This window comes from Miniopterus natalensis, chromosome 17 (genome assembly GCF_054644295.1).
Source record: "Miniopterus natalensis isolate mMinNat1 chromosome 17, mMinNat1.hap1, whole genome shotgun sequence".
Taxonomy (NCBI): Eukaryota; Metazoa; Chordata; class Mammalia; order Chiroptera; family Miniopteridae; genus Miniopterus; species Miniopterus natalensis.
Genome location: NC_142097.1, coordinates 42,888,649 through 42,913,072, shown reverse-complemented (window position 1 = coordinate 42,913,072; position 24,424 = coordinate 42,888,649). Strand labels below are relative to the sequence as shown.

The window sequence follows — 24,424 nt, the reverse complement described above, 5'->3', positions numbered from 1 at the left end:
GCGCGGCGTGAGCAGGATCCTCTTTGCAAGGATGCAGGAGGTGGAGTTCCATCCCCGGGTCCTCCGCCCTCGGTGGACGGGAGGTGGGATTGCACCCGAGAAACCTCAACGGCAGTGATGCCCGCCAGCGCCCGCAAGCCCTCAGCCCCTCCCCCGCAACTCAGGTCTGGGAATCCCCGCCCCAGGCTCGGGCGCTTTGCAACAAGTGGCCGCCGCCTGCGGGCAGGGCCGAGGGCGGCGGAGTCCGCCGCTATCCCGTCAGCCCGCCGGCAGGCCCCGCTCTCTCCCGCGCCGTCGCCACGCCTCCTCTATCCCGTCCTGCTCTGCGGCTCTGGGGCAAGATGGCTGCTGAGAAACAGGTTCCCGGAGGCGGCGGCGGCAGCGGCGGCGGCAGCGGCGGCGGACGCGGTGCCGGAGGAGAGGAGAATAAGGAAAACGAACGACCTTCGGCCGGATCGAAAGGAAACAAAGAATTCGGGGACAGCCTGAGTTTGGAGAGTATCCTGGAGTAATGGGGCCTAACTTGGGATGACTACGTGTCGATCTGGCGGGCCGGGGGCGGGAGAGGCCCGGGCTTGTCGCTTCTCTAGCCCTTGCTGTTTGTCACTCCGAGTTCCTGGGTCTGTATTTCGAGCGGTCTTTCCTCGCATCTCTTTCTCCCTCCAGGCTGGGGACTGCCCTTTTCTTTCAGGCGGCCCCGGGATGTCGGGCAGATTTCTGCACTTTGTCCGCAGTTGGCCCAGTTGGTGGGCTGGTGGTGGGGTTGACGCTCTGGCCAGGGCACCTTCAGCTGCTAAACCGGGGAGAGGAAACTGCAGTCGGTCGGTCTTGACGTTTTGGCGTAATACTTTTGTCTGACAGCCGTCGGGGAATGGGTGGTAAAAATCACAGCTGGATGTTCTGCAAGTGAAGGCAGAAGTTGCTCGGAGGAAAAGCTTGTTGCCCCTTTTGAATGCAGATCATCGCAGCTTTTCAGCATCACTTGTGTGTCGCTGTCTTCGTAGATCTGTAGGCGTTCTATCGTGTTGAGAGTTGTCCAGACGAGCTGGAGAAGTTGATTTCTAGTTTACATCAGCGTGTAATCACCACCGAGGGCAGATGACACTCGTTCGTGGGTTTTTGAAATGAAATGACAAGTGGAGAAAATGTAGCTGAGTTTCCGAAATAACTTTTCAAGGGGTTGGAGTTTTACTTGAACTGGTGGTGTATTTCCAAGTAGGTGTTAGGATGCTTTGGTGTTACGACGGACCTTATATCTCCGTATTGAAATGGTCCTTTTTGTTTTCAGTATTTTAAAATACAGCCGTAGAGAAGTATTGAGGAAACTTTAAAAGAAAACTAAAGTTGTCTTTTAAATGTAGCTAAAAGGTGATTGGACTTTCTAAAGTTAGGTACGTCTTAAAATATTTTAAGATTCTTAAAAGGAGAGTTTGGTCAAGGCTTTTTCTTTTAAAAGGAAAACTTCAATATTTTAATGCAAACGGTGGCCTAGTTTGGTTGGCATGTGCTCACTGTAGGCTCATGCAGCATCACAGCTGTTAAGGAAAGTTAGATTTGGCAGAAGTAGGAGTTATGCAAATAGAGGAGTAATACACGTCATTTATAGCTGGAATCTGCTTGAATGAGTACATTACTGGGTCCAGGTGTAAATGTGTGGGAACCTCCCCAGTTACCGTCAGCGTTTAGAGTCCAGCAGCTTTATTTAAGCTCTTGGGTTTCGGTAATAATAGCTAGTTATGGCCTCCTTTTTAAGTTTGAAAGTAGTAATAGTTAAGGCAGTCAGCTTTTCTATGTGTTTAGTCCTGTCCTCTCACAAGACAGCTATTGAAAATGATTACAAGAGGTGTCACTAGTGAATGTGCTAAGTATTTCAGAAATGTTTAATGTGCTGTGGTTTGATACAAATATAGACTAACAGGGACATGTTTTGATTTATTTGGGTTCTTGCCATTGTAAGCTTTCCTTAATCTTGGCTCTAGTTCTTCAGATTATTAAGGAATCGCAGCAGCAGCATGGCTTACGGCATGGAGATTTTCAGAGGTACAGGTTAGTATCATGTGCAAGATATGTGCAAGCCACTGTGGAATTTTCAGACTTAGTTTGCCTTTGTTAATGTCCTATTTACTCTGTGATATCAGAAAGTATACCTAGAAAGTCTAACTCTGAACTTACATTGAGTCCTCAAAAGATACTTAATTTTCAAATTTAAAGTTTTATAATGAACACAAGGAGCCAGCCTTTTATCCATTTTGCCTCACAGTGTTGCAGATACGTTGGAAGCTTCTGCTGAAATTAATAAGCAGCTAATGGTGATCATTTCTGGTTTTCTAGTTATTTTATTCATTATTGCATTTTAATTGGATTTTTGGTGGTAAAATATACATAATATAACGTTGACATCAATATGTACCTTCCAGTTATTTTAATGTCTTTAAATACATAAATACATTTGTATATGTGTGCCTACCAAATAGTATTTTTGGTTTTCTAGTCTTTTTCTATGCACTTTTTCATAAATTTGCTCATATTGTATGTGCTACAACTTTGTATCCCACGTTTTTGCTAAATATTATATTGTATGTATTTCTCCCTGCCTATAAAAATGTTCTACACACATGACTCTTCTTTTTTTTTTTTTAATATATCTTTATTGATTTCAGAGAGAGGAAGGAAGAGGGGGAGAGAGAGAGAGAAACATCAATGATGAGAGAGTCATTGATTGGCTGCCTCCTGCATGCCCCCAAATGGGGATCGAGCTTGCAACCCAGCATGCGCCCTGACCGGGAATCGAACCGTGATCTCCTGGATCCTAGGCCGTCGCTCAACTGCTGAGCCATGCCCAGCCAGGCCACACATGGTTCTTACTAATACCCAGTATATATGCACACCATAATTTATTTACCTTTTTCCCAGAGTTGGTTATGTATATGACAGTCAGTTTTGTGGGTTTAAAACTTTTGTTCCCATGGATCTCTGTTCAAACCTCTTTGTATTTCTGATTATTTCTTGAGTATAGAATAGTACAGAAGTAGACTTGGTTTAGGGAGTATGGACATTTTTAAGGATCATGATAAATGTATCCATATTGCCAGAAAATTCTTACCAATTTATATTTCTCCCCATAATGTGTGAGTGTTCCATTTGATTTTATGTAAAAGGGTAAGTGATAATTAAAGCAAAAGTTATGAATGGAGGGAAGAGATCTAGTTTATAGATTAAGACATACTTATTTTTCTTTTTAATAAGCTATACCCTGGTAGCTTTAGGACTAAGATGCTAAAGTATCATTAAAATATTATTCTGTATTTTAAATTATATGCTATATTATTTGATTAAGGGTTGGTAAAATTTTATATGTATTTTTACACTAGTTTAGTCAAAATACTTTTACCAAGCATCTATATGTTAGGCACTGTGCTAAGAAATTTGAAAATAAAATCATCTTTGCACTAAAGGAGTTTATATTAGTGAAGCAGACATGTAAGAATTTAATTATAATGCTCTATACTATAATAAAAGTAAGAATAAAGAGCTACATGAGCAGAGGGAGGCTTGGCATAAGAGGTTCCTGCTCATTCTTTCAAAACCCATGACTTTCCAGTGAAAGTGTTAACAAGAAGAGAATGGTTAATATTGTCCTTTAGATTCAATTTGACACATGCTTTGTTTTCTTGGTTGCCATTTTATCTGCATGATCCTCCGCAACTAGAGTATGGGTTCTTTGGGAATGGGTACTGTGTCCTTTGTGTCTTAGTGTTTTTTGTGATGCCAGTCCAACTGCCCTGCATGGTTTAGTTCAGTGATTGTTTGCAAGATGATATGTGGTGTCTGTAGTCACCATAAGTAGAACATGTTAAACCCTTGATCTTACCTTATTGTAGAGCTGACCATTGAAAGTACTCTCAGCCTGGCTGAAGGATTGTTGTTTGTGGTTTCTTACAGGGGCTACTGTTCCCGGAGACAAAGACGTCTCCGGAAAACACTCAACTTCAAGATGGGGAACAGACACAAATTCACGGGGAAAAAAGTAACTGAAGATCTTCTGACTGATAACAGGTAGTGACTGCTTAGTGCTAGGTGCTGAGTACTTTTTGCTAATGCATTTATTGAACAATTACAGTGTGCCAGATATTGTGCCAGACTCTTTAAATTGTCTCGTGATTTTTTAGCAGCTCTGTGGAGTGGGCATTTGTACTATTGCTATGTTAGGAAACTGAGGCTCATAGAGGTTCAAGAACTGTGGTGGAGTGGTAAATGTTAAAGTCAGTGATTAAAATCTAACCAGCAGATTTCAGTGTCTGAGTGCTTACTTCAGTCAGTATATCTTAGGTGACATTGGGCCATGTGTAAATTTTACAGAAGAGTCCTGTGTTTCAGAGCTGAACGCACCTGTGCTTCATGTTTGCTGATGAAGTAGTCTGTCAGGCAACATGTATTGAAGATCTAGGTCAGTTCCTCAGACTTCGACCTGTGGGCCAAATTGGTCCTTCTGCCACCTGTTTTGTAAATACTATTTTATTGGAACATAGCCACACCATTTGTCTAGTATTGTTTACAGGTGCTTTGTGCTACAATAACAGAATAATTGTGACAGAGACCATATCGCTTACATAGTCTAAAATATTTACTATTAGGCCCTTTACAAAAAAAGTTTGCTGTCCCCTGGTCTAATATGTGGCCAGAACTGAGCTAGACCCCGTATTGGATGTAGAAGAGTTTAGGAGGCATAGTTCTTGAACCTCATTGACTGTGATCTTGTTCAGAGATGTTGGTCAAGTACAAAACAGGAAACACTGAAAGACAGCAAAACTACTGTACTGTGTGTCATTGACTCTTAAGAATTCTGAAGTCTTGGAAGGGAGAGATTAGCTTGGGGATTCTTAACAGGGAGCCAGGAAGTCTGCCTGGAGGAGGTTGGACCATGAAGGATTTGTGAGAGGAAAGAACGTTCTGTGTCAGGTGCTCAGGAACTGTCCTGCTCTGGACAGTTAGCTTCTGCTCAGGCAGTGAGGAGGCTGGGAGCGTGGTGTGTGGAGACAGTCAGAAAACTAGAGCACAGATACTGATGGGATGGGCAGGTTGTATTGAGTAGATCTGATGTGGTTGAGCTTGGAAGGGTCTCTTCAATAGCGAGAACCTTTATTTGAAGAGAGAAGATTAAGCTGATGTTTAAGGAAGATGAATCAGGCAGTAGTTTAAACAAAGATTCACTGCAGTAATAATAAAGTAGCTAATTTATTCAGCATTTAGCAAGTGCCAGGCTCTGGTCTAAGTGTTTTACATGTGTACTGCAGGGAGAGTCAGGCACAGAAGGCTTAGTACTTTGCTCAGAGTCACCCAGCTAGTGAGTGATGGCACTGAGATTCCAGCCCAGACTCTAGAGGCTTTTTCTTAACCACCTCAATGTACTGCTTCCTAAGGCCTTGGTTTCTAACTGGGTTGGGATGAAGGAGGTGTGGATCAAAGGTGAGGCCTCTATTTACTAAAATTTGGGAGAAGTCAGTCTAGGTTTGCCGTTGAGGTGGGAGCAGGCTTTTCAATGAGATATACGTGAAGGTTGGTTAGAAACCTGAGGTGGCGCCTGAGGCGGGATCAGAGATGCTGGTTTGGGGTCCTGGCTGATGCTATGGGAAGAGTAGTCAGGAGGTGGGCCAGGGAGCACGTAGAGAGAAGTTGAGAGGCTGTAGGTTGTGCCTTGGAGAATGCCTGAGTCTGATGCTCCTGGCCTTTACTCTTCAGCTCACTTGCTCTTGTCTCTGGTGTAGATATTTGCTTCTGGTTCTGATGGATGCTGAAAGAGCCTGGAGCTATGCCATGCAGCTCAAACAGGAAGCTAACACTGAACCCCGAAAACGGTTCCACTTGTTATCTCGCCTGCGCAAAGCCGTGAAGCATGCAGAGGAATTGGAGCGCTTGTGTGAGAGCAACCGGGTGGACGCCCAGACCAAGTTAGAGGCTCAGGTTAGTGTCCTAACCTCGGCCTTGTTTTACTGTGGAGATTAGAGATGTGACTTTAAAATAATACAGTGAAACAGAACAGTTTCTTAGGTTTCTTTTTCTCCCCCATCGCCCTCCAGGCTTACACAGCCTACCTCTCAGGAATGCTGCGGTTTGAGCATCAGGAATGGAAAGCTGCCATTGAGGCTTTTAACAAATGCAAGTAAGTTCTCCGATCCAAAGGCTGTGGCCAGTTTTGGTTCTAGACAGTCACGTTCCTTCCAGCTGGTGGTCGTTTCTGTGAAAGTCAGTACAGTGTCTTGTTCTCTTCCCTTTGCAAGTGTTGGCTGTTCTCTTTCATCCTCAGACCGCACCAGTTCCGGTAGTTGGTAGAAGGGCCTCAAAGTGCCATGTTTTGTTTTTAGCCACCATGTTCCTTGTGAGTTTGTTTTCTTAAAATAAGGCTGCTGTGAAGGCTGGTGTTTTTTTCCTTGCAGAACTATCTACGAGAAGCTTGCCAGCGCTTTCACGGAAGAGCAGGCCGTGCTGTACAACCAGCGTGTGGAGGAGATCTCACCCAACATCCGCTACTGTGCATATAACATTGGTGAGCACAGGGTGGCCGGCGGTCCATCTCAGAGAGCCTGGACTTTATGCCTCTCATCCATTTTCGACGTGGCTTTTGGTTGATGAAAAAGTAGAACTGTCAGAGTCAGCTCTGCTCAAATCGCAGAAGGCAGTGCCTTTGCTTTCGTTTCTGCCCTTCCATCTTCTGCGCCCCATGAGCTTCATACAAGGACTGGGAGTCACTGTACCTGCTTGTGGAAGGGGAGTTCCTTCACGTCGGGGGTGAACCTCCTTCACGTGGGAGGTGACCCTAGTGGTTTTGGAGAGAACAGACCAGACCAGACCCTTGAGCATTTTCTACTCTCTCTCCTTCTCAGGGGACCAGTCAGCTATCAGTGAACTCATGCAGATGAGACTGAGGTCTGGGGGCACCGAGGGTCTTCTGGCTGAGAAATTGGAGGTAATCTAGTATGTACATTCTTGTGAAAAATCTTTTTTTTAAAAAAGTCCAGAAAAAGGAGTCCATAATCCCATCACCCAATGTAATTACTATTAATAGGTGCATATTTGTGTCTGTATGTTTTTAGTAAAGTTTTTTCATTTAATATTTTTAATATTTCATTTAATATTTTTTCATTTAACATTTTCATGATGTTTCATTTATTTTCTAAGCAATATAGGCTCATAGAAAAAGTGGGAAATACAAAAGATGGGGGGAAATAGAATCATATAGGTTACCACCCAGAGGAAGCCACTTCGAATACTGTGAAGAAAATCTTGCAGACTTCTGTGTGTGTAGGGATAAAGACATGTTTTTTAAAAATGGGATCTCAGTATACAGTTTAGTAACATTCTTTTAAAATATAACGTCACATGTGGTTTTTCCCCTTCAATAAACACGTTTCCACGTCGTCTTTTGTTGGCCGTGTGGTACGCCTCTGAAGTGTGTTTTATTTCACCGCTTCACTGTTACTAAGTGCTAAACAGGATTACCGTAAATATCTGTGTTCCCAGTTTTTGTACACATTCTTAGTTATTTCCTTAGGATAAGTTCCTAAAATGGAATTGAATGTTTTGGAAGCTTTTGATACATACTGACAAATACTTCAAGTTTCTACTAATTTACGTTTCTGCCTGTGGTATATACAGAGATGCTTTCTTCTCCCACCCTTACCAGAACTTGGTGATGGCCTTTCTAACTTTCTGTTTTGTCCTTTTAAAATTTGAGATTCTGTAAGCCAAGATACATTATACCAAGGAGGAATTTAAATAAATTTGTATATACTCTATAAGGTATAATATGTTGGTTTTAGAAGGAGAGAAATACTAATTTCTGTTTATTTCACCTTGGTCACTCATATCCGTCAGTGAAAGCTTTAACTCTGAAACTGCTTTCCAGGCATTGATCACTCAGACTCGAGCCAAGCAGGCAGCTACCATGAGTGAAGTGGAATGGAGAGGGAGGACAGTCCCGGTCAAGATCGACAAAGTGAGGATCTTTCTATTGGGATTGGCTGATAACGAGGCAGCCATTGCTCAGGTGAGGAGGAAGTGCCTATTCGCTCTTCTGTGTCTGTCTGAAGAGGTGTGAGTATGTGTTTAAGAAGTAGTATTTTGGCCTGGCCGGGTGTGGCTCAGCAGTTGAGCATCAACCTAGGATCCAGGTGATCAGGGTTCGATTCCCGGTCAGGGCACCTGCCCAGGTTGCGGGCTCTATCCCCAGTCAGGGGCATGCAGGAGGCAGCCGATCAATGACTCTCATCATTGATGTTTCTAACTCTCTCTCTCCTTTCCTCTCTCTGAAATCAATAAAGATATATTTTTAAAAAAAAGAAAAAAGTATTTTGTCAGTATTCATTTTCACAAAACAAAAATTTATCTTAATGCTGCTGGGAATTTGTTAACAGCCTCAAGATGCAGCCTCTTGAATAAAATTTTTTTAAAAGCTGAGTTGATAGAGAAGATGTTATGTTTAAAGGGCAAAGAAATTGACAGCGATAGTCATCAACATAACAGTGGGAGCAGTAAGAAGTTGGCTTAAGGTAAGGGGTAACTTTTGGCCCAGCAGGTGGTGCAGCAGCTTCACTGTAATGTCTCTCTAGTCTCTCTGACCTCTTGTCCTATCCTTCTAGCCCTAAAGGGGCAGCCTCTTGTTCCTGGGCCTTTTAAGGAGAGCCTAGCTAAGCCAGAATATCTTGTTTGATGTGCAGTAGATATATAATATTCATGCAGAGCTGCTTACTGACATAATTGTTGCCTGTTTGTGGGTGTGAACAACCAAGTGAGTTTCAAAAGATAAGATCCTGGTGCTTTTGGTTTGTACAAAGTACTCAGTGATTAAGGCACTCGTAGAGCTCCTCCTCCATGGGAGGCAGAGCGTCTTTTAAAAAAGCCAGGCTGTTTAGCATGTCCACAACCTCACCGAGGACCAGTGGTGTTTCTCTCCTGAGACTCCATGGTAAACTGTTGGCCTGAGTAATTTGCATACGGGGTACTTTGTTAGTTGTGCTGATGAGTTGTTTTAAGCCTCCAAACTTTTCAGTGACTTGTTCCGAAATAGCTGCTTTGGTTTGAGGACAGCTTTCAGCAGTGGAACTACCTGTGCCTCTGTGTCGCATGTCGCCCTTCTCATTTCACCTTTATTTGCTTAAAGGACAGGACTAGAACAATGCCAGGAAGCTTTCCGCCCCCTTAAACTAAGAGATTGGGAAATAGTGAGAGCATTTCATTGCACTAGAGTGCGGCAGTATCTTCTGGACTGGGGCTCTGGTTGCAACAGTCATTTAGATTATGTGATCAGGGTAGTTACTTTGTTTTAACGTCATACATGCTGGAAGAACTGCCATCAGTGACAACGAGGCAGGAATTCTGGCTAGAATGGGGGGGCCCACAGGGTAGATTCAGTGGGAGCACCGTAGGATGGCCACAGACATGTATCAGATAAAGGACAAGAAAAGCTAACATTTATTAAGTCTTAAAAGTTATTCCGCTTAAAGGTTAGAAAACATAAACTCACTTTCCGTTTACTTTGGTCAATAGTGCATTGTACTACAAAGGAAACCAGGGTATTGCCTTTTAGTCTTTCTTGTATTCACGAAATGTTGTGTGTTTTTTACTTGTTGGAGTTATACTGAGTTCCAATTTTGTATCCTGTCTTTATTAAAATTTTATATCTAAACACAACTACTGCTCGTTCTGTGTCCCCCTAGTTTTCAGCTGCATGTTTATGTTATTAAATAGAGTCTGTGTAAGCCCTGACCGGTGTGTGCAGTGGTTAGTGCATTGGCCCATGCACTGGAGGGGCGCAGGTCGGATTCCCGTTCAAGGACACCTACCTGGGCTGCAGGTTTGATTCCCACCCGTCGGGGAGCCTGCAGGAGACAGCCACTTGATGTGTGTCTCTCACATCGGTGTCTCCCTGAAAGCAGTGGGGAAAGTATCCTCCCTCCTTGGGTGAGGAATAAAGAAATGTTCATAGTCTGTATTGTTTCGCTGCTTGTGGGGTAGGTCGTGCTGCCTCCTGTTAAGTGCCTGGTTGACTTCCTAGTGGTGGTGGATACAGTTATCTCGGGGTTTTCCCCCAATCCTCACCCGAGGATATTTTTTCCGTTGCTTTTCAGAGACAGTGGAAGGGAGAGAGTGAGAGCAAGAGAGACAGTGATGTGAGAGAGACACATGGGTGGGTTGCCTCCCGCACATGCCCTGACCAGGGCTGGGGATCGAGCCTGCAACCCAGGGACGTGCCCTTGGCCAGAATCAAACCTGGGACCCTCAGTCCATGAGCTGACACTCTAACCGCTGAACCAAACCAGCCAGGGCAATTATCTCTGGTTTTTAACAATGTTACAGTATGTTAGGGTCACTTCTGAGTGTCAGAGATCTTTAAATAATGTGGTAGATATAAAAGAGTAGATTAAACAAAATGTGTATTAGTCCCAGGGAATCCTGGTAGGGTTTTAATGTTAAAAACAGTTTAGTGCCACATGTCCTCTATCACACATATACCAAATCCAGCTGATAAATAAAATAATTAAGTACAGTGTCAAAGTTAATTAAATCCTTAGGTGTCAAATCTAGTTGATTAACAGTCTATTGAATTGAATGACTCGTAGGTTTTTAAATATGGAAAATACCCTTTAGCCATTTGAGATTAACCCCAAGAAGAACCAGTTGCCCCTTGGTGCCACTGTCATACGATCCAGCTGCTCGAACGTGGACCTTACCCTCCTTGCCAGTTCTCATTGTGCCGAGTTTTCTGCCCTGGAAACCAAGAGCTGTGTCTTAGAGAGAAGGGCTCTTCATTTCGGTGTCTCCTAACCGACCTGATACGGGTATTTGCCACCCTCTAGGAGCTGGGATGCAAGAATTTGGTGGTAGTCCCAGTTTACTGCTTGCTTGTTGAGGTTTTTATGACTTTAAATACTGAAACAGTAGTTTACTGAAAAGCATGGAAGGAAGAAATAATTCAGGGAGCTAAAACATTGGACTGAAAAGACTGGAGCTGAGAGTGAATCAGCTGCCAAAATCCAATTGCAAAATCCTGAGTCTCTTCAGCCAGGCTTTAAATCTTCATGTCTTTAGTATTGTCTTACTTTATAATTTATTTCTATTTTGCTTTATTTATACTTGGTCCCCCGAATTGTCACTGTGGTTGCATTGTGAGGCAGCTCTATGGGGAGGGGAGGGCAGGGTTTAAAATATCTGAAGATTGGATGATTCTTACCAAGTTGTGGTTAATATGTTAATGTTTGAGTGGAAAGGAGACCATTTATCCTTCTGTTTTTAAAAAAAATCTGTTCTTAAGTGAGGTATGTATCACCGTTTTCCAGATACCCATCGTGTTTCTAGACCTCCGTGGGCCAGGTGAAGCTTGGTGCCCATCCTTGGTGCTTCTGTGGGTGTGGTCAGACTTGCCTCGTTCATCTCTTAGTCATAGCACCTCCTTCCAGCAACATTTGTAGACAAGTGAAAACAGCCTGGGAAGTCTGTCTTTGGTGCAGGGGGCGTCTCTAGTTCAGGACATACAGTAGCCAGTTTTCCTCTGTATCAGTGAGCCAGGAGAGGTGGCCTCAGGCTGCATCCTGGGATGTTTGAAGTTTTATAAAATTGATCTGGAATATCTGCATTAGGACTAATGAGTGACACATCCCTTCTGGGCCTGAGGTTCCTCTGTGTCTTAGGTACACCTGGGGAAAAGGACCAGGGGGCCACGGCTCTTATGCAGGGAGTGTGTTTGGAGCACCTTTTGCTGGTTCAGCGGCAGACCTGTGGGGTCTGCGTGTGGATTTTGAGGAATCCCGCTAGATGTGTAGAGAGCTATTTCTTGTTCCTTTGTCCTTTCAGGATTATCTTAGCCTCCACCATAGGTTTATAGAATAAAAGTGTAAATAGCAAAATGTTGGAGACATTTGCCTAGCCCAGAGATTAGTGGTCTCTGAGTCACTGTGCATAACTGACGGATGTCCTCCCTCAGATAGGCTTTTCCTTCATTGTGGTTTCAGTCTCCTGTAGAATTCCCCATGGAACTAGAGTGTTGTGGACACAGTGAGAGTTTAGCTTTGCTCAGCACCTCGATGCAGAGGGGTCCTCATCAAAGGGAGTGAAGGGGACACATGGCAGTGAAGAGGTTTAGCAGTATTTTCATTTTCTTATTTGACCCTCCCTGCAGGAAAGGAGACAGATCCTGTGTAGCTGGTAAAATAAAGTTTACCCTTTTCTTACTTACACACCCATTGCCCCAACCTCGAACCTCGCCCATCTTTAAAAGGGTGTTGGCGTAATTGCTGGATTGCAGGTATCAGACTGGAGCAGGAGTTCACCCTGCCTTCTGAGGATGCGGCTCTGTTCTGAGTGTGGTTGGTGCCAAGTCTATTCTCAAATCTTACTCCAATTAAACTATTATATGTCTGCCCTGTTCCACAGGCTTTTTACTTTGAAAACTGGCCAGCAAGTTTGATTAAAAGATTATACAGAATCTTGTAACTGAAGTGCTTAACAGTGGTTTGTATTTGTGGAAAGTGTGTTTCTCCAGAGCTGCACTGTCCAGTACAGCAGCCACTTGAACACAAATGTCTAAGTTTAAATTCATGAAAACTTAACAGTGCTCAGTGATCAAATGGAGCTAACACCTGTCATATTGACAGCGCATGTGGTCATTGTGGACAGTTTCACGGACAGCGTGGCTCTAGGTTTCAGTGAGTTGATGGTGGCCGAGTTGGCCTTTATAGACTCATAGAGTGACCATGTCCTGATTTGTTCCTGAGTTAGGGAACAACCGGGGAATCGCGTGGCTTATAAATAGAAAAGTGTGTTTGATTTATGTTGGGTAATTCACAAGGGCTTTTTTTTCATACTGAAAACTAGGACAAACATAAGAGTTCTTAAGAGAAGAAAAGATCTTTCTTTAAACCCCTGCCAACTACCCCCTAAAGGCGTGGGCAGTCCTGGGTTTTCTTTCGCACTTTCTGAGAGGTCAATTGAATGTCAAGAGATAGGATTGGATGTTAGTTTCTGTGGAAAGTCAAACATGATAATGGAATGGATGTTTTCATGTCACAGTGGGTCTACCAGTAACACAAGTTCACCTCCTCTCTGCCTCTCGTCCGTTCCTACCTGCTCAGTCGGATTCTTTAGAACAGTAATGTGGTATGGCAGGTATTCATTCAGTTAATGAATCACCTTTCCCTTTTCCCAGCTGGCCAGCAGAGGGGTGACGCCCTGTGCTTGTGCAAAGACTGTCTTTGAGTACTTGTCAGCCTGTCTGCCCTAAAAATGTTCTCAGCAGAGCCATGTGGAATATCTGGGTGCAGACTTTCGGTGATGAAGAGAACTCGTATGATATGGAAGAGAGATGTATTTCTGATTGGTTATTGATTAGTAGTGTTACCCACTTGCTTGGACCTAAAAGAAACCCAGTGTCAGCAAGTCTGTTGGCTTACATTTGTAGGGATAATTCTGCTGGCACACAGTGGAGTTTAAGACAGTTTGTTCTGGAGGGAGAAGGGAAAAGAAACCTCTGGCGTGCTTCAGTGTGAAGTAGCAGTGCCCAAATCTCGTCTGTAAGGCCCCTTCAGGATGCCAGGGGCAGGTCCTGAGCACAGGTGGAATGTTGGAGGAAAGTAGTAGAAAGTTCTGGAATAGGAAACAATTCAAAGCATCTGTTGCCTGGCACATAGTTTCAGATGTTATGCAGACACTTTTTCAGTACATTCACTTTACTTATATATAAAATTCCCGTTTCCATATGAATAATGAACAGGACTGTAAGAAAAGTCTTATATGGTGTGGAATAGTAACAATTGAAATGCTCTCTGACTTGGGACACTTTTTGCTGGTGTGTACTTGGAATCAGCGCTGTTACACCCCCCTCCCATCTGAATATTGTGGCTTCCTCAAGGGGAAACCTTCACTCGTTCTGCCTTTGTTTAGGCTGAGAGTGAGGAAACCAAGGAGCGTCTGTTCGAATCCATGCTCAGCGAGTGTCGGGACGCCATCCAGGCTGTTCGGGAGGAGCTCAAGCCGGATCAGGTAGGACCAGCAGCTGAGCCACTGCCTCTTGCTCTGGGTGGAGGTCCTCCTTGTTCTTCGTGGCTCATTCCCAGGTGGGGCCCTGGTGGGCTGAGTGCAGTGGCTCTTAGCCACTGTTGTTTTGGGGTGTGGTGCTTGGCTAACAAGCAACGAAAGCCTCTGGGCTCTATCAAGTTGAGGAATTCTCTTTCTGTCCTGTTTCTCCTAGTGGTTTCCTGTATTACCTGTTAAGCTTCTGGTCTCAAATTCATCTCTCCAGGTAGACTTCTCCAGGGCTCCCTTTTTCTAATAAAATCGCTGTGGCTCATTGTCATCTGGGAAACCTTACAGCCGTTTTTGCGTCTTTCTTCCCTGTTACCAAAACCCCTGCGTACTCTCCCTTTGTCGTTTCTGCCTCGCGCTGGTGTGCTCACCGTCCTTCACACGCCTCTCCCACCTTGTCTCCTTACACTCTCCTTTCCTTTCTCACTCCCGGCTTACCTCTTCTCCCAGGCAGGCTGCACCTGTTTCGTAGGGTCCAGGTCATAGCTCACTGTCTCAGAAGCCTGCCCTAACCATCCTAGGCCACAGAGATCTCTCCATTTTCCACATATTTCGTACCTACAGCCAAAGGTTTTGTTTGATAGTTAATCAAGAATTGCCTTTTAACATTTTTTGTATTGTTTTATTTTGAGTTCTTCCCCTCAAGATTATAAGCATGTTAAAAGCAATGATACATTTTCTCCAGTATCTGCCACGGTACATTGGGTATAAAATGTCTAATAAATATTGGTTAGGCTACAGTCACCTGTCTCCCTTTCCCTTTAAGATGTTTTTGTACGTTACACTTCCCTTCATCCACTGAACAGGTAGGCAGAGCGCCAGCCTCCATCATTCACTTTGAATTCCAAGCAGTTGAGGGATGCCGATACCCCGCAGAGCAGGGTGGATAGGGTGATACCAAGGTGTATCCGTGCCCTGGCGCTGCTGTAACAGCACTGCACACTTAGTGGCTGCAGACAACACAACTTTATTTTCTTAACAGTTCTGGAGATTGGAGTCTAAATGGGTTCTCAGGGCTGCATTCCTGGAAGCTCGAGGGACACTAGGGGAGAATTCATTTCTGGTATTCCAGAGAATGCATTTTCTGCTTCTAGAAGCCACCTGCATTCCTTGGCTCATGGTCCCTTCCTCCATCTTCAAAGCCAGCGGCATAGCTTCTCTCTTTTCTGACCTTGGCCTCAGTCACTATCTCACTGACTCCTGCCTCCTACTTATAAGGAGCCTGTGACTGCATTGGATATTCTAAGCCAAGCAAAGATCCTTAACTATCACATCTTCAAGGGCTCTTTGCCACGTAAGAGAACCTCTTCACAGGTTCCAGAGTTGAGATTGGACATGTTCAGGGGTTATCACTCAACCAACCACAAAAGGCAGGAACTGATGGCACAGAGGGTCCAACTGGGGTTGAAGGCCACACCCTAAGGGGAGCCATGGACTGCGGAATGTCTGCAGCTAGTGCTGTGGACCTGGCTACAGGGAGCTGCACACAGGAAGCAGACTTACCGGCCATTACTCTGAATTCCCTTACCTTCCTCAAGTCCAGTTTTCAGATGCCAGTGGCAACTGTGGGACCCTGTTGTAGAACATGTCCGATAGATCTCTGGTGTTTGGGGACCCCTTCCGGGGCACTGTGGGGCCTGCACCACCGAATGAGGAGGTCAGAGCCGAGGATAAGATCAGTTGTTTACCTTTTTGCTTCTGCAGAAACAGAGGGATTTCACCCTAGACGGGGAGTTGGGGAAGGTCTCTAATCTTCAGTACCTACACAGGTAAGGGCTGTGATTTTTTTACTTTTTAAGTATTATATAGTACATCATTGGAACAAAGGAGTATATATAAGCTTCGTGTATGTTTTACTATATAATTTAATATATAATAAGTGATAGTAATGTATCTACACGTTTTACCTGTAAGAGCATGTGCACCGCATTTGGGGTCCTGAGCTCTACACAATTTAAAGTTGTACGCAGCGTAAGAACTGGAATAGATCCAGCGGCTCTGAAGCACCCGCTTGACTCCTGCTTCTCCAGGCCTAGCCGCTCTGGTCACCCTCCCCTCTTCTGAGTGTTTGACACTGTCCCTCTCACGTTTAAGTTCAAACTCAAGTTTAATTCCATCTGAAGTTTATGTTTGAGGGGTAAGGATCTGCTTCACTTTCCCCGTGAAGTGCTGGATTGTTCATACAGTTTATCCACGGCTCTGGCCTCCATGCCAACCTGCAGAGCTGGCCCTGTGAGGCGCACCTCCATTCATTTTTCCCAGCATGCTCCTGTGGGCTCCTCTCCTCCGCTGATGGATGTCTGCACTTACGCTGAACCTGCTTTACTGTAATTTATAAGCAGTCTCGGATCTGGTAGAGCAAGTTTCCCCCACCAGCTTTTTCCTCAGGCATATCTGACTGCTTCTGTCCCTTTGCCTTTTTGTGTACATTTCTGCATCATCTTGTCAAGTTTAATTTTTTTAAAAAGTGGATCATTTGTTTCACAGAAGAAAGGAGGAAGGAAGAGCTACAATTTTTGGAACTTTTTGGGGAGAAATAAAATCAGTTGGGAAAAGTCCATTTTTCGTCAGATTCGGTTCTCCATGTGTCTGAGAAATTAAAATTTGAGAGGGGCAGCTGTCATGTGAGCATGTCATCCTTGTAGTGTGAGTGTGGGCCAGGCCGTGAACTAGTCCTTGTTCAAGGAACAAGCTTGCTATCCATGGATCATCTTAAGGACTACCTCTGGGATTAGTAGCTCTGCACTTCTTAAAAAAAGAAACAGGTTATAATTCAGGCTACATCCAAAGTCTCATACTGGTCTCCTACATATTTGCCGCTGAACAGCCAGAACTGAGGGCCCCATGAGCTTGAAGACCAGGCTAAATGGCTCTGCCATGTGACATGCCCTCACCCCCACGCTTCCCCTAGGTCAGTCTCAACTTGTGGTCCTGTGCTCTTCTCAGAATGTCAGCTTCCTGAGCATAACCTGAGCTGACATGTGCTACATTCCAGCTACCTGACTTACATCAAGCTGTCGACAGCGATCAAGCGCAACAAGAACATGGCTAAAGGTCTGCAGAAGGCCCTGCTGCAGCCGCAGCCTGAGGATGACAGCAAGCGCTCTGCCCGGCCCCAGGACCTGATCCGGCTCTACGACATCATTCTGCAGGTGCCCCTGAGGCCTGGCAAGCAGGCGCTTGGCCTGTGCATGAGTTGGGCACCAAGTGACTTTGCTTTTCGTAGTGAAAGGGTGGTGACAACCAGCAGCTGTTAGTGTCTTGTCCTTGTACCATTTCAGTAGTCTGTGACCCCAATATTATCTGTTTATTTTATTCTTTTTTTAAATTGATTTGGATTGGGGGGAGAAACATTGATATGAGAAACATTGATCGGCTACTTCCCACATGCGCTCCAACTGGGGTTTGAACCTGCCACCTTTTGGTGCATGGGACAATGCTCCAACCAACTGGAGCCACCTGGCCAGGGCTGTGACCCTTATACTTAATGTGTTGATGTGCAGAGACTAATGAGCCCACAGGTTTCACAGAGCACTTTGTCTGCGTGTGGGCCTCACCCACATGCTGTGGCGCATCCTGAGACCAAGGTCACAGTGTCCTGTGAGCAAGACTGTGGGACACATTCACACACAGGCATCCATGTAGATGCCAGACGAGCAGGCAAGCTTGAAATAAATGGAAGGGTAGAGCCTGAAATGCAAGTGCAGAGCCTGAGCTGTCCCCTCTGGCTACACTGCTCTAAGAAGTCTCTGGAAGGGGTAAGGTGTGGGCTGAGCAGAAAGGACAAGTAGGCTCTCAGCGTCACAGGTGGCGGAGGTGACAGGTGTGACTCCCCTTCCATCTCAAGCCCGGGCTGTGCTCTCACCTCGTTGTTCTTACCCGGTCTGAGCCGCCCCTCGTGGGCTCCCTTTTTGCGTCTTGCGCAGAACCTGGCAGAACTGCTCCAGCTCCCCGGCCTGGAGGAGGACAGCGCCTTCCAGAAGGAGACGGGCCTCCGGGCCCTGGTGTACAAGGCCTACAGGTGCGCGGGCGGGCGCGGCTCTGGTTACCTTGCCCACGGTCAGGGAGCGGCCCGGGGTGTTTGAGGGAAGTCTCAGGTTGGGGCTGCAGTTCCCAGTGCCCCTCCTTTGCTCCTGGGTAGGCTGGAGCCGGACAGCACACCCGTTAAGTGTCTTCTCCCTCCTCTCTGCTTCCTCCCCGTGGAAAAGGAACAGTGCTGGAAGGGTCCACAGCAGAGCCAGGGCTGAACCAGAGCAGAAGCTAGAGAAAGCTGGCTTCTCGGTTTTTAAACGACTCATGTTTTTACTGGGATGTGGGCTGTGGAGCAAGAGGGGGTCTGGACGGAGTGGCCAACTGGAGCCCTTATTATTTTGGCCTTCACACCCCAGCACTCTGACTCCCCAGGGTGCCCATCTTGGCCACATTGCCCTTCTTCTGGCCCCTGGGGACCCTTCCATCCTGTTAGGCTGGCAGCCCTCCGACTTTGCTGATCCCAGTGGACTGGTTTCCATTAGGAGGGTTTGGGATTTGGTTTTTGAAAGATGAGCAGAGATGAACGATTGACTGATGTATGGGTGGTGCTGGGTGGCATTTATTTTGGACCTTCACTGTCACCTCCGATTGTGGGGAAGAGAGCAGCTTAGCCCAGCAGACCTGCGCATTGAGAATAGTCCCAAGCCGTGACCCTGAGGTTAAGAAACCTGTTTCCAAATCTAAAAGTTAGCCCTGGCTGAGTAGCGCAGTTGATTAGTGTGTCATCCCAATACTCCAAGGTTTCGGGTTCAATCCGTCAGGGCACATACAAGAATCAGCCACTGAGTGCGTGAATAAGTGGGGCGACAACTCTCTAAAATCAAGTAAAATTTTTTAAATTTAGTCTAAACTTCCAAGGAAGCCTTGCACTTGGGGAACTGTTGCTCTAGAATTCTGGCTTTTTTCCTGCCCCCCAGGTGCTTTTTTATTGCTCAGTCCTACGTGTTGGTGAAGAAGTGGAGTGAAGCCCTTGTCCTATATGACCGAGTCCTGAAATACGCAAATGAAGTGAGCGCAGGGTCCGGGGCCTTCAGGGACAGCCTCAAGGTGAGTGGCTGGGAGAAGTGGCCCAGGGAGGCTGTGGGGGCTGCCACTCCTCAGGCTGGTCCCCTGGTCAGCGTGGCCTAGGGCGTGTCCCTGAGTGCCTGGAAGCAGCTGCAGGTTGTGTGCTCACGGCAGCGTTTGGGTCTGAGGGGGACTCAGGTTCTGAGGAGAGCCATTCCTCTGGGTGATACTCCTGAAGTGCTGTTCTTAAGCCCCCTACACGTTGAAATTGCCTGGGAAGATTTTTTAAAAATGGATTCACATCCATCTCCTGTCCCCACACACCAGGTTTATCTTGATTTGCTGCCTTTGGGGGGAAAAAAATGGGTATCTTGGTCGTACCCAGAGATTCTGGTTCTAACTGGGGTGGGGTCTGGGATGAGCACTGGGGTTTTTAAAGCCCCTCAGTGGTTCTCATGTGTAGCCAAATGAGGACCAGTGCTGAAGCTGTTCCCCATAGGCTGCCCGGGCCAGCAAGCAGCCTGGGTGTTTGCTGGGAATGCTGACTCCCAGGCCCACCCAGGCCTCTGAGTGGAAATGTGCATTTTAGCAAGATCTGGGGGCGATTGGGTGCTGTCATCGTGCGCTAATATGAGTGCGGGTGATGTGGTTACTTGACTTGTGGAGGGATAGCTGGCTCTGCAAGCTCTCGGGCGGCTGCGGTGATGCAGATTCTTCAAGCAGCGCTGGTCCAAGGAGCCCATGTATGTTTTATGAGTAGAGACTGTTTAGAAGAATGAGCTGAGGTTTAAAATAATAGCACTATGTTAACGTAGACTCAGGCTGTTTGTTCAGAGCAGCACCAGGCAGGGGTGGGGGTAGAAACTTGGTTTCTGCCTTCAGAGAACTTGTGGTTTTGTCACAGCCACAGACCTGCGTGCTGGAGCCCGTCTGTGAACACAAACGCAGGAAGAGGTCCTGCAGCAAAGGCAGGCAGCTAGGAAGGACTGATGGTGTGGGCAGAGGGAGGGGTGCCCAGTGTGGCAGCAGCGTCACAGTGGGTGTCATCGGGATGTGCAGGCAAACCAGTGCGATGGCTCCTGAGAAGGGAGATGTTTTACAAACACCCATCCTCCCTAATGTTCGGCATAGAGGCCTGAGGGATTCAGCAGGACCCAGACCTCATCAGATCACTCTTGAATATTGTCAAGCAAGAGATGGAGACAAGAAAATGGCCTCGTACTCGAGCCAGACACCCTGGGGTGACGGCCCAGCTTTGCAGCCCCTGGGAATGCAACCAGGCACATTATTTGGCCTCTCTGTGCTTCAGTCTTACCTATAAAATGGGCACAACCTTCTTCAGGATCCTCATGAAGGTGGAATTAGCATTTGAGTAAACCACTCAGGACATGCCTGGCACAGAATGCATTTAGGGTATGATACAGTTATTTGTTAATACTATCATTAGTCGCATTATTTCCAGGCATTATTACTTAATCCATGGCTTAGCTTTTCCCATTTGCAACAGGCTGGTGTGTTTTTAATAGAAGTGTTTAAAAGTCAAATAATCCCATGAAAATACAGTGGAGTCCCCTGACTCAGGTTGGTTTGTGCCTCTGGCTGCCCCAGCTCACGAGTGTGTGGTTTCTGAATCCTTGCAGGACCTGCCCGATGTGCAAGAGCTCATCACGCAAGTGAGGTCGGAGAAGTGCTCTCTGCAGGCGGCGGCCATCCTGGGTGAGCCTGCCGTTCCCCACAGCCCCTTCCCTGCCGATCCTCCTCTCCCGCCCCACACTGATCTTTGAAGATTGAATGAGGTTGCTTTGCTTAATCTGTATGATTCTTATTTTCCCACCATTACTTCTGCCGCATTAAGGCATCAAATTGTGTGGAAGAATTCAGGGAAACTATTATACCGTCCCTTCTCCCTAGTCGTATCTCCCTAGCCGGCACCGGTCTGGGCTTTACCGTCTGCTCTGCATGGCTTCTCAGCAGAGCTTGGGCCCAGCGGGGAGAGGGCTGACTCTCCCATGGGTTGACCTCTTCTGCTCTTGGGATTAGAGCCTACATGTGTGATAGATGTCACTTGTGATCTAGTTTCCTAAGCCCTTGTCCTTACTGAATCCCTGTGACACTTTCAGATGCAAGTGACTCCCACCAAACAGAGACTGCCTCCCAAGTCAAGGACAGTAAGGTAAGTCTGGGCTGGGGCTTCCAAGGAGTAAAATGTAGGATTCCCAACTCATTAGGAACGGTTGCTCCTTGGTAGAAAGGACCCTCAATCTTAAGGACATATCCTACTCCCTCCCTTCTTTTACTCAAAAACCTGGAAGCTGCCTGTATAAGGCTCATCATGTGTCATCTGGATGGTCCCAAATAAGGTTTGGGACTTGCTGTGCAGAGTAGCACCCCTGGCTGGGAGCTCCTACTTGGGCATCTGGCAGGCCTGTATGTACCCTAATCCCAGCCTACCCCTTTCTCAACCTCAGCTATAAAATGGTTCATGGTAGCACTCTCTCACGGGAGATTTGGGGGGATAGGTCGCACATACTGGCCCTGAACTGGGCGCTCCACATGGAGTGAGGCCCTACCGCTCGCTGGTCTGTGGTTAACCCTGTTCCCTCCCTGTGACTCGATTTCTAGCCTCTGGTTGAACGGTTTGAGACATTCTGCCTGGACCCCTCCCTTGTCACCAAGCAGGCCAGCCTCGTGCACTTCCCCCCTGGATTCCAGCCCATCCCCTGCAAGCCTTTGTTCTTCGACCTGGCCCTCAACCACGTGGCTTTCCCACCCCTGGAGGACAAGCTAGAGCAGAAGACCAAGAGCGGCCTCACTGGCTACATCAAGGGAATCTTTGGATTCAGGAGCTAACCAGGCTCTTCCTGGGGGCAGGGGGGAGGTTCTGGCTCAGTCTGTATTGTGCGAAAACCCCAGCAAGTTCTGTGATATTAAATCCAGGTCCGAGTTGGCCCGGGGCGGGTGCGATGTCCTCAGCCCTGTGTCCATGTCTTGTGTGTTTGTGCACTTACATCCCTAACCATGTGCTGGAAGGGTGGGAGCCCTATTGTCATCTGGTGTGTGTGTGCAGGTCCCTCTGTCCCCTGCTCCTGGGGGAGGGCCACTGCCATCTGGTCCCATGTGAGCTGTGACTGATATCCTTGCTCAGTAATGTGTTCAGGGAGGAGGTTCACACCAGGCACGGCGAGGGGTTTGGGATGTTTTATCCCATTTCTTCGGTACCGTGGATTGGAAACGAACTCCTCGCTGTGAGTATCCAGAATCCCTCGAAGTTTGTCCATGACTAGGATGCATTGGCAGTGTCACCCCAGAATGACAGTCAGCCTTATCCCCTTCGCCTCCGAGTGAAAGTTAAGAAGTTTCAGAACAAGCAAAGAGCTCTATTTTTAGAAGAAATGTGTTACTCTCAGAAATGATGAGAACAAATCTTATATTAAAAGGCAAAGACATTGGAGACTCTGCCCATTTTTTACATGCCCTCCCGCACATCCAGTCCCAGGGCTCTCCTTGGGGGACATGTTGCACATCCTGTCGCCTGTCACAGCAGGTGTATCCTGACTTCCTGGCAGGGTGGGTTTGACGCCAGATGAGAGTGTTGGAGGGAGGCACTGTTCTACAGAGTTCCCAGAATAACTTTTAGTTGCTATTGTATTTTAATCAGTTTCTTTCATTACCTCATTTCTTTAGTCACTCTTTTATTTCTATTATAGCATCACTAATAAGTCACAAAAGCAATGTGAGAAAGCAAGGAATAAAGTGATTTACGCATGAGATGCACCTGAAACCTGAATCCCTTTGGAAATGGAAACATCCCATAGGAAGGAAAACCCCCCACGGGAAATGTTGGCGTCAGTGTGGTTCAGACATGGTGCCGACGAGCAGCTTGAGGAGGAGGTTGAACGGTTCAAGGTCAGAGCGTACGAGATGGAAGCCCACTGTGGGCACGTGGGGCTTGCCTCCCAGTGCATTGCAGCGAGAGCACCAGAAGCCAGAGGAGTGCGGTGGGAAGACGAATGGGACAGTCAGAATGGAATGTTGTCAAGGACTCTCGCGATGCTCACAGGCGTGATCTCTCCTCCCCCGGGGTTTGCGTTGGGTCAAAGAGCTGATTTTTTTTTTTAATTGGGAAGTTTCATGGTCTCGGCCACACAATGTAGGGTTACCCTCCCTCTCTCAAAATATAGCAGATCTTAGGTTGTCTTGGGTTTTGGTCCGAAGTCTCGGGGCCTAAGGGTCTGAGGGAGGTTGGGGATTTCACCCCTCCCTTGCCCTCCTCCAGCTCCCCAGTGCACTCAACAGCACCAGGGCTGCGGTCCAGGTCCCATCTCCCTCGCCACCTCGAGCTGACCTTGGCCAAAGCCACAGCCAGGATTGTCCTTCAGTGCCAGGAACCCAGTGCAAGGCCCCACTATGCTGGCAGTCCTCCCGCCTACCTGTGCCGGCGTCTGTGGCACTGTGGGGGTTGGACCAGGGCTGGAGAAGCTCCAGTCATCTGGGAAGATGTCCCTTTGTCTTGCTCATGGCCCTTCCAGCACCTCCGGTTTAGAGTGCAGGCATCAGTTATTCTCATCACTACTCTCCTAAGCTTTTTCTTTCTCATGACCACACTAGAAATTTCCCTCCTCCTGGCATCCCTGCTGGCTGCCCTGACTAGTGTGGCTGTGGTCAGCCAGTGAGGCTGGGACAGGACATGTTTGGTGTTACAAGTACATGTTTACATAAGAGGACAGGGCTGGCAGGGCCGAGGTCTCCTGTCGGCTCGCACATCCCTTCACATTGGGTCCCTGGACATTAAACAGGGGTTGTGGTGGGGGACAGAGTGCCAAAAGCAGGATCCCATCCTGTCCTCAGGCCCAGGAAGCTGCTTTCACCTCTGAGAACAGGTTCCAAGTCAGGCCCTGGGCCAATGGATTCAGGAGTGAAACAGCAGAGCTCACATGGTTCTTCCTTCCCAGGGAGCAGGTGACACAGTGAGGTGTGCAGGTGTAAGGAGTGGATGTGGACAGCGCTTTGTTTCCAGGGGTCTTTCCTGCTGTTCGGGCTCGAGTCCCCCGCCCAGGATAGGCTGGACGGCCAGCAGGTTGGATCCTGTGAGGGTCTTCTCTCTCCCCAGACCGAGAGTAGGAGGAAAGCTCAGTTCTGTTTGTCTTTTTAAGATATCATATGGGCTGCTGTGTTAATGATTTTTGTTTTTGTACTTGCTGGGGGTGATGGTCTTGATCTGCAGAAATATTAGAAGCAAAAAGCTGACTTTAGTTATCGAGGTAACGCTCAGCATGGGGTTGAAAAGACACAATTTGGCCAAGTTTGCCTTTAA

General features: G+C 46.9%; 1 protein-coding gene across 1 annotated transcript; it reads left to right on the top strand.

Moving 5' to 3' along the window:
- The first annotated feature begins 341 nt into the window (after positions 1-341).
- SRP68 (signal recognition particle 68) lies at positions 342-22,561 on the top strand. Its single transcript, XM_016212442.2, has 16 exons — positions 342-498; positions 1,980-2,046; positions 3,943-4,056; positions 5,766-5,961; positions 6,078-6,160; positions 6,435-6,544; positions 6,882-6,964; positions 7,904-8,044; positions 13,933-14,031; positions 15,778-15,842; positions 17,069-17,225; positions 18,000-18,094; positions 19,023-19,152; positions 20,751-20,826; positions 21,231-21,283; positions 21,733-22,561. Exons 1-16 carry the CDS (start codon positions 342-344, stop codon positions 21,958-21,960), a joined length of 1,854 nt encoding a protein of 617 aa, XP_016067928.2. The 3' UTR covers positions 21,961-22,561.
- The last annotated feature ends 1,863 nt before the right edge of the window (positions 22,562-24,424 follow it).